The sequence below is a fragment of the Acartia tonsa genome, chromosome 13, assembly GCF_053477335.1.
Source record: "Acartia tonsa isolate MP-2025a chromosome 13, ASM5347733v1, whole genome shotgun sequence".
Lineage (NCBI taxonomy): Eukaryota > Metazoa > Arthropoda > Copepoda > Calanoida > Acartiidae > Acartia > Acartia tonsa.
The window spans coordinates 6159404-6172275 of record NC_137272.1 but is presented as its reverse complement, the minus strand read 5'-3'; the positions used below and the strand labels follow the sequence as shown (position 1 = coordinate 6172275).

Sequence of the window (12872 nt, the reverse complement as noted above, 5' to 3'; positions counted from 1 at the left end):
AATGTGGTTTAATTTTGGTTTTTAATTTTCATTTATTTCCCGGCTATGATCATTTATATCCCTGATATCAAGTTTCTTTTAATAATTAATAAAAATTCTAAAATCTTCCAAAAATAATTAAAAATCTTCTAAAAATGACTACCTCCGGGAAATAAATGAATATTTATATCCACTATTTAAGGGGTTGTTTATATGGGAATGAACTTTCCGGTAACAATTTTAGACTTTTTACTCGTTCTAAATTGTTCCTAACTTTATAAATCTATAAATGAGGTATTTTTAAAAGTTTTGGATAAATGAAACTATGTCTGAACGAATGACTTAAAGATTATAAGTGTTATAATTTTCAAACGGCTTTACTCCTTATCCTTATACTAAAGTAACAGGATGTTTGTGTGTCTGTGTGTTTGTTTGTAACCGCTGAACCAATCGGGTTCTCCTGAACAGGGTAGCTTCTCATAGGTCCCGGGAAAACTAAAATTAAAAATGAGGGGGTGGGCACCCCCTCCCCCCCCCAAAAAAAAAATTTCACCCCCACCCAATTTTTTTTTTACTTTAAAAAAAATCTAAAATAAGAAATTAGGTTATTAAATTCGTCTCACCCCTCCTCAAGTGCTCCTAGAGGCCTCTAGGGGGCGTAGCCGCTAGTTTTTAAATATTCTATTGCTGCGCTATAAATGGAAAGTATACGTAGAAATCTAATAAAAAGAGTAAAGAAAAACAAGTTTATGTTTTTATAAATCAAGAGAAAATAAGTTTTGATTACATAAAAGAATAAGAAAAAAGGCAGGTATCGGAAGCCGCATTTTCATCCGCGCAGCTGCGAATGGCACATTTTATGCAGCGTCTTTGTAGCTGACTAGTTTTTAAGAAAATCCAGAAATCTAAAGGAATAAGACAAGGGGCGATAAATTGATGTACATTCTCAATGATGATTCATAAAATTACCCTTTTAATTAGATCAAAATTAGTGGTTAAAATGTTAGGGCACTCAACATAATGAACCAACCAATCAAAATTTACTAAAGTTCCCATTATAGGTAAGCCAACGAATAAAACACGTTATTATAAAATATTGGGGACTAGTGAAATAAACAGTCCCCTCTCTCTCTGAAGTTTGCAAGGTAGGCTGTCGAGCCCTGAGAAAAAGTAATCTAAATTTAATTTACAGTACTTCTTTTGTATACATACATCTACAGGTCTTAAATGTTTTGGGAAAACTTCAAGTGTAGGCTTTGCAGCCCCAAGATAAATATTCAAAAGATATTATAAGAAGTGCCCCTTGATTTTATAGAAATCTATAAATATAGATGTATAACCAGACATTTACCTGGATCCCCCTGTAAGGGACTTTTTTATCTTACGGTTAATAGCTTTCTGCTCATTTGTAGCGAGTTGGCTGAGTTAATATTCCCGACGCTTTTGGTTGATTTCCATGGACCCAATTGAAAAAGGGATTTACAGTTATTTATCCCCTTCTCCCTCTATTGTTTTACCCTTATGATTATAGAACCTACAGAGTTATATATTTCCACTGGAGTTATGACAAATAATTTTTAGATTGCAAAACCTTTATTATTTCAGTTTTATTAAACTAATAATCAATTAAAATCAAAAGAGGAGTTAGAATTATACTCTAATTACAAAAAGGATTCTACTAACGTTCATATACAAAATTAGACTAATAATTTCATGACTTATCAGGAACATATTAAACGTTTCTGAAATAAAAAAAAGAAAAGTCACACAAAGAGACAAGCTGAACCTTTCATTTGGACTGTAAGTGTTGCTCTATAACCAAACGATGTTAGGTTAAGTAATACCCTACAGACAAAGAACCCTTTAATTGTGATACAATTGACTTGAAGTCTTAAATGTGCATTGTATCAGGTTCTTAAATTTCCAGGCCAAGACATTCCTTCTACTTTTACTATTAGTATTTCGTGACGGACATAGCAGTTGCCATTTTATAACGTCTCTAGAATGACGCAGTGAGATCCTGACTCGAACACACTACCCCGACGGAAAATTGGACTTTAAAAGTACCCAAAGTTTTATACACTGGCTTATTTGTCAAAATTTTTCTACCATAAATTTCAATTGGTTGAATTTGTTTATTATCATTAAGATAAAGATCAATAAATATCAATGTTTTATCTCTGTTAAAACAACTCTAAAATATCTCTATTGGGAAACCAAAAGAAAAAACCAGAGATACTCAATTACTTGATATCAAAGAAAAGTAATGAGAGGGATATTGGGCGAGAAAGATGCAACAAATAATAGATGTATTACCGTAGATGATCAAATAAACAAAATAATACGTCCAAATTAAAGAGAAATTTCTAGGAGAAGAAGATTTTTGTTTATATCAGTGGCGTGCGAACCGAAGGGGGCATTTGGGGCAATCGCCCCCCCCCCCCCCCTAGCGACCAAAACGCCCCCCCTGCCCCCCCCTAAATGTTGAAAAATGCCCCATTTTGCCCCCCCTGGTCAATAAAAATGCCCCTTTTTGCCCCCTACCCTACAAAAAGCAAAAATATCCCAGTTTCAAAAAAAGATCAAGAAATACTCCAAAAAAAATTTTTGGCGCTTCGCGCCAACCAGACAGTTACTATTCAAACAGCAAATTTTTTACCAAATTTTTAAATTAGTGTAGAAATTAGGTTATAATTTTTTTTCACTGAACATAACAAACCAGGTAATAGGAAGTATTTTATTTTGTATAATATAAACTTTTTACCAAAGAAATTTTGTACATCCCCAATGATGATACACAAAATCACAAACCCTTATTTAGATTACAATTAGTGGATGAAATGTATGGAAACTCGACTTAATTAACCAACTAATCAAAATTCCATTACAGTCCCCAAAGTTGTTGAGCCTATGAATAAGAAAATTTTATATGAAATATTGGGGACTAGTGTAATAAATAGCCCAAAAACCCCTCCCTCCCTGCATATTTGAAGAAAAAAATTTGCGCTTCGCGCCCTTCCAAACGGTTTCTGCTTTTTATCACATTGCATTGTATATTGTGTATTTATTTCTTTAAAAACATGTGTAAACAACAAATATTTAATCAAAAAGTTATTTTATATAAAAAAGAAACAGCGTTGATATTTATCTAAGCCTTTTTCTCAACACTGTATGTCTGTCTAAATGAATAACTATATATGATGTCATTTTATTTTCAGGATAAGTTTATCATTTTTTTGTGTACATACCCTAACAAAAAGACATGTTTTTTTTATGGCAATTTTCATTAAAAACCATTAAAACTAACTACACTCTATATTCCTAACCTGATCAAATACGCCACTCTTATTGTCTTTAACCCATTAGTGCCGAGCGCCACTTTTATGGGCCGATCGAGCTGTAAGTTTCAGGGAAGCTTTATAATGGTCAAAACGGAATTCGTATTTTTTTGTTTTGCTCTAGTGGCGTGCACAGGAAAGTTGCAAAAAAACCCGGTTAGGCTTGGCCATAAATACCAACCAGGCATTAACACCTGTTTTTGGTGCTTTCCCCCAGTTTTAAAACCCGGTTGACCTGTATAAACCCGGTTATTTTGACCAAAAATCGAAAAATGTAATTTTTGAACGCCAAAAGTGAGATGAACACTTTTTAGAACTTTGATACAATCCGTAATTGAAAACTACACAACCTCATGTAATCTAAAGAGCTACAAGTATAATACGAAGCGATTTATTTCAAATTTCGTGTTTAGCCGGCGATTTCGGGTAAAAAAACCCTGTTTTGTTGTTGTTGTCAAAAAAGATCTATTAGTGAAACCGGGTAATAAAAAATTCAGACTCAAAATGGAAATGCCGAACCGGGCCTATATAGGGCGTAAAAAAACAATAAAAAAATCATATAAAAAATAATAATTTAAATAAAACGAATTCACAAATAGATGTACTTGTCAATAAACTTTAGATTTAACGAAAAAAATCAGCGACTTTACTATAAAAACAAAAAAGTTAGATGGGGTATTTTGAATTGTCATGATTTTCGAACTTTGTTGATCTATACCGGCAAACGGAAGTAAGCAAAACTGCCTGCTCCAGGGGGAAATGAAAGCCAGGGTAGTAGAGGGGGGATTCATACTGAGAATGATGCAATTATGAAGCCGGAAACCGGTTTTTTTACATTTTCTGGCACCGGGTTTTAAAACCCGGTTCGGCACTAATGGGTTAATTGATTTTAGTTCAAAGGGGGAGTAAATATTTTAGGTGCGCTTCACGCACTCCCTTATAAATCCTTGGAAACACCACTTAATCAAAAATTAACAGAGTTTTAAAGTGCCATTTAAAGAGGGTAGGATATGTTGATATAACTTTTTAGCTTCTCTATAATTCACTATGGCTGTCAGTACGCAATGCTAAGGGGGAAATGGGATTTTTTCAACTGCAATTAAAGATAGAAGGCTAAAACTTAATGTTAACATTCCCATCATTATGGAGTATAATTAACTATTAAAAATTCATGGAGGTTGGACTGCTTTTCAGGACGTTTTGGCTATTTTTGTATCTTTTAAATTTCAGGTATAGTCCCTTTTGTGACATTGCCTCTTAAGGTGCATTTCGTCGTATTTTCACAATAGCTTTTCGGGGCCAATTGCCTAACCCTGCAGGGAAATCACCTGACCTAACTTAACCTAGAATAACCTTTTCAAAGCTACTATGAAAATACGACGAAACGCCCCTTAAGAGGCGTTGCCACAAAAGAGACTATACCCTATATTTCTAAGAGATTTTTATATCTGTAGATGAAAGGACAAGTAATTTTTTTGTGGATTATAATATTTAAAAAAATAAAATTTCTCGCTGATTCAAGCATCCAGTATTTAATTTACTTTGACTGTCATCACACAACATACAGGAAAAAGGATTTGTGACTTTTTCTACCTAAAATATATATTTGTTTCAACAGATGCTCTTTAATTTTACTTGTCTGTATTCTTATTCATGATTTTTTGTGCTTTGCTACTTAAAGATGTTGTCGTCCTTGTTGTCATACAATAAATAAATATTTAAAATCAGTTTTACATATTAGGTTAATTTTTGGTAACTTATTTCCAAAATGAGTGTTTTTATCTCCCCCCCCAAAAAAAATGTTGAGGATATTCATCCTTCCTGCTGAGATTTTATAACATCCCCTTCCACCAATAAAAAATGTTTTGTGGTGGGGGGGGGGGGGAGGTTAAATTATCTTCTGTACTTTTTTTTCAAAGATGCTTTCTAGCTCCCTTCCCTTCGGTCATTGCAGGGTGGGGAGAAGGGATGGAGGAGAAGAGATGGGGGGGGGGGGAGATGATGTGGGATATAAATGGGAAAAAGGGATGGGGAAGAAGGCCCATAATCAAATAATCCCACCCCTTAAAACGCCCTTATTTAAAATTAGTATATATTATCAAATTTTACAAAATCTTCAAAATGCCCCCCCCTAGACAAAGTGCTTCGCACGCCACTGGTTTATATATTCTGTTAAATAAAAAGAAGTAATATTTTGTTTTAAAGATACTGAACCCATTTATTTTTCTATTTTTAGGTAGCTTCACATAGGTCAACGGATGTTTTTTTTAGCTATTTAAGTCTTGGATTGGTTTTAGGCTATTTTTCTGCATTTCCTTATATACTTTTCAATAATAGGGGTGACAAAATTTTTAGACGATATCCTAAAAAATTCAACTATTTATAGCTAATTTATTTTACGTAGAAAATGAAATGTTAACTTTCCTAACAAAAATGTTTACACTTTCTAATCAATAACGTGATCAGATATTGTCCCTACGCTGTTTTTTTCTCTATTGGTCTAAATAATGGATTTGAGATCTAGAATTTCTATATTTATTCAACTAAGAATATTGCAGTAGTTCCTCCACATATTCAGATACAAAAAAGTGGATCTACTGCAGTTCACGGTAAAATATTGCTGGTAAGCAATATTTCCAAAATCTATGAATTTCAAAGGCTGCCAGTTGCCAAACGGCTGAACGTACAGATCATACCCGCACACCATTTTAAGGGGCATAAAAAGGCCTACAAATAATCTGGAATAGCAAAGATCCAATTATGCACAGGGAAAGTTTTACTGAAGAAAAAACGCGTAAAATAGGTCTTTTTCGCGCATTTCTCTGCACTGCAAGATAATTATGCATGATTGATTTATGGCTATTCCAGATTATTTGTAGGCCTTCTTATGCCGCTTAAAACAGTGTGCGGGCATGATCTGTACGTTCAGCCGTTTGGCAGCTAGCAGCCTTAAAAATTAATAGATTTTGGGAATTATTGCTTACCAGCAATATTTTACCATGAACTGCAGTAGATCCAAAAAAGTCTATCCTAAAGTTAATCAAATACAGCTTTTAAACTTAAAAAGGAAATACATACATTTTAAGACTTGATTTTAGAATTTTTCAAAAACCAGATGAATTTGACAATAGGATAAATATATAAAAAATCTTCATACTAAAAATGGAATTAACTTTCTTTAGTTTAAGTCTAAATAAAGCTTATTGTTTAAATTGAAATTCAAGATCATCGTATTGAACTCACGTAGTTTTAATTAACTGCACGTCTTCAGAGAATTACAGACCAACAATGAAAAAAGAGAATATGAAAATCGATCAACAAAATCTTTGCTGTCTATGTGTGATAAAAAAACAAAACAAGGATGACAATATCCATAAAAGCAAAGCACTGAAACGGTAGGACAAACGGACATTAACACTTAACACAGAAATTAATAATCAGAATATAAATGTATAAGAGTCGAAGCAAAATTGTAAGTAAATTTGTTGAAAAACTGCTTGATACAGGATAATGTTTATGAACATACTTACATTTTTAAGACTTGATTATAGAGTTGCTGTGCTTATAATATTGTACTTTGTTGTCCCAAGAATCAGTATACCATAAATCAGATCAATCGGATGATTAAATCATATAAAAATTTGTTGATTAAAAAGTAAAAAAAATCAACATGTTTAAAATGGACGTTCGGACATTCTGTAATGATTATAGAGTTGCTACGCTTTCTAAATCGTACCTAACTACTACAGGAATCACCACGCAAAGTTTGAAATCGATAGGACAATTCTAACATGCCTAAATTAATTAATAAAAGCTAACTATCTCGGACGTATGGACGGACGGACTGACCTTAATTATAGAAAAGCTTCGCTTTTAAAAATAAAAAAAAATAAGCAGGAGAGATAAAGAGAAATGGAAGAAGAAATAATAAAATAAAATATAATGAACACACATAAAAAGACACTTGACATTCTACAAAACGAAGCCCTTCAGATTGAGAGAGATAGATAGAATAATAAGTTTTCTCGTATTCATTCGAATCCGGTGGATAGGAACCGGTTCTCATCCATACGAAAAAACTATGTCTAGCATCGTATTATATCCAGTTTTCTACGAATATAGAAATGTACAATCATAAGATTAAAACTAGTTTTAACTTATAATTGTACATTCTATATCCGCGGAAAGCCGTTTATAATACGAAACGAGAAATAACTATTCCAGTATGGCTTCAAAACCGATTAATATCCGGTGGATTTTAACAGGTTCTTAGCTATACTAAAAAAATTATGAATATCATCGTATTATATCCAGTTTTCTAGTAATATAAAAATGTACAATCATAAGTTAAAAACAGTTTTTGTAGCCCAAACCTTTGGCATTTCATGGCTAAAAACTAGTTTTATTTTATAATTGTACATTTTTATATCCGCGGAAAGATGTTTCTAATACTATTATAGATATAAAAATTACAGAAACTCTCAAACGATTAGAATTTAGAAGGCTTGGATAAAGAGAAATATAAATATATTTCACTGGAGAAGCCTGTTCTTTTTTTGTAGTATAGCTCTAATACGGTAGGATATAGGTGGTCAAATCCACTAAATAAGTAGATTGAGATAAATAGATAGACAGATAGATAGAAAAGTTCGAAATGAAAAAAGCTTAAAGTTACATAAAGTATGAATTATACCTTCTATGGTTAGATATACAGGTAGTCATTTAACGTATCGTATTATAGACAGCTTTCGACGGATATCATATGATTAAAACCAGTTTTGTTAAGCCCGAGGGGATGAAAGCCTCGGCTAACAAAACTGGTAATAATGTAATGATTCTCATTTTAATATTTATGAAAAATTGTCTGTAATAATATTTACATTGATATATGGGTTTGCGGTTTCAAAGCCGCACTGAAAAAATATTTATCTAATAGAAACTTACTTTACTTTACAGTATGGATCACTTATACTTTCCATAGATAGATAGACAGGTAGATATAAAGGTAGATACAAATATAGATAGAAAGATAGATATTAAAAGAACTTACTTGACTTTGCAGTATGGATCACTTGTACCCTCCAGGTCCATGGCCAACAAATCTTTCCCTTCGACTAAAATAATTCACAATTCAATCTTTTAAAATGGGGCGTAAAGTTGGGTGCAAACTTCAGTCAAATGGGCTTATTAGGTCAAATTGTGTGTAGCCATTATTTCTTAGTTGTAAGAGTTGTACAGATATTATGTACGTGACTATTAAGTATCCAAACCAATTAATAATCTACCTTCTTACACAACCAGGGGAAGTTGTGTGAATGTTGTGTGAGATATTCGAGTTGCCACATTGGGACTTGAACTCGAACTCTCATCACCGTAACTCAGTGCGTTACCTCTGAGCTACGACGCCCCTGAGGTCAAATTGTTCTTAATTAAGACCAAACACATAATATAATTAAACGCATAATTAAGAACAGCTTGACCTAATAAGCAATTTTGACTGAAAACTTGCACCATATATTGCGGAAAATCGCGAAAATGCAAAACTAATTATTCGTTTCCTATTGTATAACCTTTAATTATTTTTACATTAACATGTGATAAGTATATAAAAAAAACCATTAAAGAAAAAAATAAACTTTAGTTTAGAGTAATGGAGAAGGCACTATGTTTCAATAATGTTCAAATTAACTGTTTTTACCGCAGTACAAAGTGGTAAGACATCCAGGAATATAAAGGGATAAGCCAATGGCCGATAAATTGATGTACATCCCCAATGAGGATACACAAAATTACCCCTTCTTTAGATTAAAACTAGTGGTTGAAACGACTAAACACTCGACCTATTAAAACAAAAAGTCCCAAAAAGTTGTTACATTAAAGAATAAGAAAACGTTATTACAAAACTTTGGGGACTAGTGTAATACACAGCCCATTGTCCCCTTTCTCTCGGTAAGAAATTACGTTTTGATGTGAAAAACAATAATGGTCATTCTGACAAAAAATTCCTCTCCAAAGCACGAAGTATATTTTTTCCTTTTCTTGGAACATTTTTAGTAGCGAAGCTCATAGGCGTCCAAGGGGGGGGGGGTAATGGGGCGATTACCCCCCCCCAAACGAATTTAGGGGTGCCGTAGGCACCCCCAAATTTTTTTTCATTTTACCCCCCCCCCCCCCCCCCATTTAAAATTTACCCCTACCTTGGGGGTGCCGTAGGCACCCCCAACCATTTAGGAGGGGGTATTTACCCCCCCCCCCCCAAACAATTTTTTTTTTTTTTTGGGGGGGGGGGGGTAAAAAAAATTTGCGCGCCATTTTACCTCCCCCAAAACCGAATTACCCCCCCCTTAAAAAAATTTTACCCCCCCCAAAATAAAAAGCTTGGACGCCCCTGGGCCGAAGCTACTTTTTAATTCCAAACGTGACTTCTTAGCTTCTATTAGAGATAGAAGGCTGAAACTTTTCACATATCTGTGGGGTCATCCTCTTACTTTTTTATGATAATATATTCATAATAACTTACTCAAAAATATATTCACAATAGAGTTCCATGTTCCCGGTTTCAACTTCCTAAAAAATATTGAAATTATGAAAACATTTTGTAAAAAAAACTTTAACTTATAATTTTTACTTTGAAGTTTTTAGTCATCGAAAGAAAACAAAGCAGCGGCTTTCGTCGTATTTTCACAGTAGCTTCTGATAGATTAATTTAGGTAAGGTTAGGTAAATGTTAATGATTGCCCCGCAGGGGCTAAAAATAGGAGAAAAGCTACGGTGGAAATACGACGAAACCCAATACTTCCATTTCTTTTTAATAGGTCAGGAAAGTTGAGCCTTATTTTCAAATGCCATTAAAAAATCAAAACTACAGTAATTAAAACCATCATAACAATAATTCGAGTTTTCTGATTATAAACATATTTTAATTTGTCATTTCAATTTGTTTGAGAATTAGAAGAATCTAAAAAGAAATGTTTTTAAGGGGCTTGAAAGGCTGATTTACAAAACTACTATGCCAAAGAAATTACGTATTTAACTTGGAGCTCAGAAATTTTAAAGATTTTTATCCGATTGGACTTAATTTGCATTAGTTATATTCCGTTTAACTTGCATTTATAAAATTTATAATACATTTTTATTCTTTTGCTTGTCATAGATACATCTTTTCAAACTTTTTGTTTTAGGGCCATATACTGTAATGTTTTACAGTCATATGGCTCGTTTATTTGGTTTACCTGTGATAAACAAAAAGCTCCCAATTATCTAAAAAAGTGACAAGACTATCATTTAAAAATAGCAGTAAATTTATTTATTGTGTCAATTGATAGTTCCTCACTTTTAGTTTAAAGTTTATAGAAAAACTAATTTCTTTGCTTTTCGAAAAAAAACACTTTTAGGCGTTTTCTCTCAAAGTGCCAGGTCGAGCACAGAAAGTTATTTTGGAATTAATTGAGGGAGGAGTAGTTTATCATTTGGATAGGTTAGTTTATATTAGGTACAGGGTAGAATTATATGGTGTGGACTCCCGCAGGGGCGCAGCACAAAGAAAATATTATAACTCTTATTATTTTCAATTTATTTTAAATATGAGGAGGGAAGGAGATTCCGTGCTTCCTAGACACTTTTAGGGAAAGCACCGACTTTTGTATGATCTTTAGAGTCAGGACACTAAAGTAAAGGTGAGAAACAGCGTATAGTGTCCAATAAAAAAATGACGCCATACAATACAAATGCCCAATGATAGTCCAGAGCTGGATCTTTAAATCATTTCAATGGTGCGCCAAATCGGGGTGAGCCAACTTTCCACCAATGAGAGCACAGCATTTTACGAAATGCCGCGCTGTAATTGTCTGAAATTCGGCGCACCCCGATTTGGCGCACCATTGAAATGATTTAAAGATCCAGCTCTGTATACAATGACGTCATTTTTTTATTGGACACTATACCTGTTTCTGAAGGTGAGATACAGTTCCCTCCGAAAACAAAGAATTGTAGAACGATAGACTTAAACAATAATAGTTATTTCTTTCAACGTATTATAAACGGCTTTCCGCGGATATAGAATGTACAATTATAAGATTAAAACCAGTTTTTTAGCCCCGAGGTGCCAAAGGCACGGGCTAAAAAAACTAGTTTTAATCCTATGATTGTACATTTTTATATTCGTAGAAAGCTGGATATTATACGATGCTAGACATAGTTTTTTCGTAAGGATGAGAACCGGTTCCTATCCACCGGATTCGAATATACGAGAAAATATTTTATCAATAGATAGCCGTTCCTTTGTAGTCATTTATTTGCATCTGAAACATGAAAATCAAAAAATAATTACATGTTGATATATAAATATCTCTTGCGGCATGACTGACAGACTGACAGACAGACAGACTGACAGACAGACTGACAGACTGACAGACAGACTTACAGACAGACTGACAGACAGACTGACAGACAGACTGACAGATAGAATGACAGACAGACTTACAGACAGACTGACAGACAGTCTGACAGACAGACTGACAGACAGACTGACAGACAGACTGACAGACAGACTGACAGACAGACTGACACACAAACTGACTGACACACAGACTGACAGACAGACTGACATACAGACTGACAGACAGACTGACAGACAGACTGACAGACAGACTGACAGACAGACTGACAGACAGACTGACAGACAGACTGACAAAGTTATATACTGGAGCTCTTTAGTAGGAGTATCATAACAAAGTCTATCTTAATTAGCAGCCAAGATAATTTCCTCTTAGAAGAACGGACAGACAAAGTAAATAATATATTAGCTTTGCTACTAAAATATTTTATATAAATAAGAGACTAATATGCAAACAATTATAATAGTTATTTCTCGCATCGTATTATAAACGGCTTTCCGCGGATATATTTTGTACATTTTATATTCGTAAAAAGCTGGATATAATACGATGCTAGACATAGTTTTTTCGTATGGATGAGAACCGGTTCCTATTCACCGGATTCGAATGAATACGAGAAAATAAAATATCTTTCAACCATCCCTTTTTTATCTCAGCCCTTTATATCAGGGATCTAAAGGGATAAGACAATGACCGATAGATTGATGTACACCCCTAATGATAAAACAGCAAATAACCCCTTCTGCAGATTACAATTAGTGATTGAAACTTTTGAACACTCTAACCAATCTTAATTCACTAAAGTCCCCAAAGTTGTTAAGCCAACGAATAAAAAAACTTTATAAATTATAAAACTTTGGAGACTAGTGTAATAAACAACCCATTGTCGCTTCTTTTTTTAAAGCTTCACTAGCGTTATTGGATGTATATTCGTCCTTGTTTTTATATCCTCAGTATGTCAGTCTGTAAGTATGTCAGAGAAAGAGGGGACAATGGGTTGTTTATTTCACTAGTCCCTAAAGTTTTATAATAAAGTTTTCTTATTTGCTGCCTTAACAACTTTGGGAGCTTTAAAGAATTTTGATTGGTTGATTAATTAGGTTGAGTGTTTAAATGTTTAAAACCACTACAGAATGTACAGAAGTGGAATCATCATTGG

The 12872-nt window shown here is 33.6% G+C and overlaps 1 protein-coding gene across 9 annotated transcripts in view; it reads right to left on the bottom strand.

The window, feature by feature from the left end:
- The window catches only part of LOC145334908 (multiple C2 and transmembrane domain-containing protein-like), a 159323-nt gene that overhangs the window by 45803 nt on the left and 100648 nt on the right, over positions 1 to 12872 (bottom strand). For all 9 annotated transcript variants that reach the window (XM_080180532.1, XM_080180531.1, XM_080180530.1 and 6 more), the window contains 2 exons: positions 9838 to 9884; positions 8368 to 8431 (listed from right to left, as the gene is read on the bottom strand). In XM_080180532.1, the coding sequence (XP_080036658.1) occupies positions 8368 to 8431; positions 9838 to 9884 (111 nt within the window). The remainder of the gene's footprint in view (positions 1 to 8367; positions 8432 to 9837; positions 9885 to 12872) is intronic.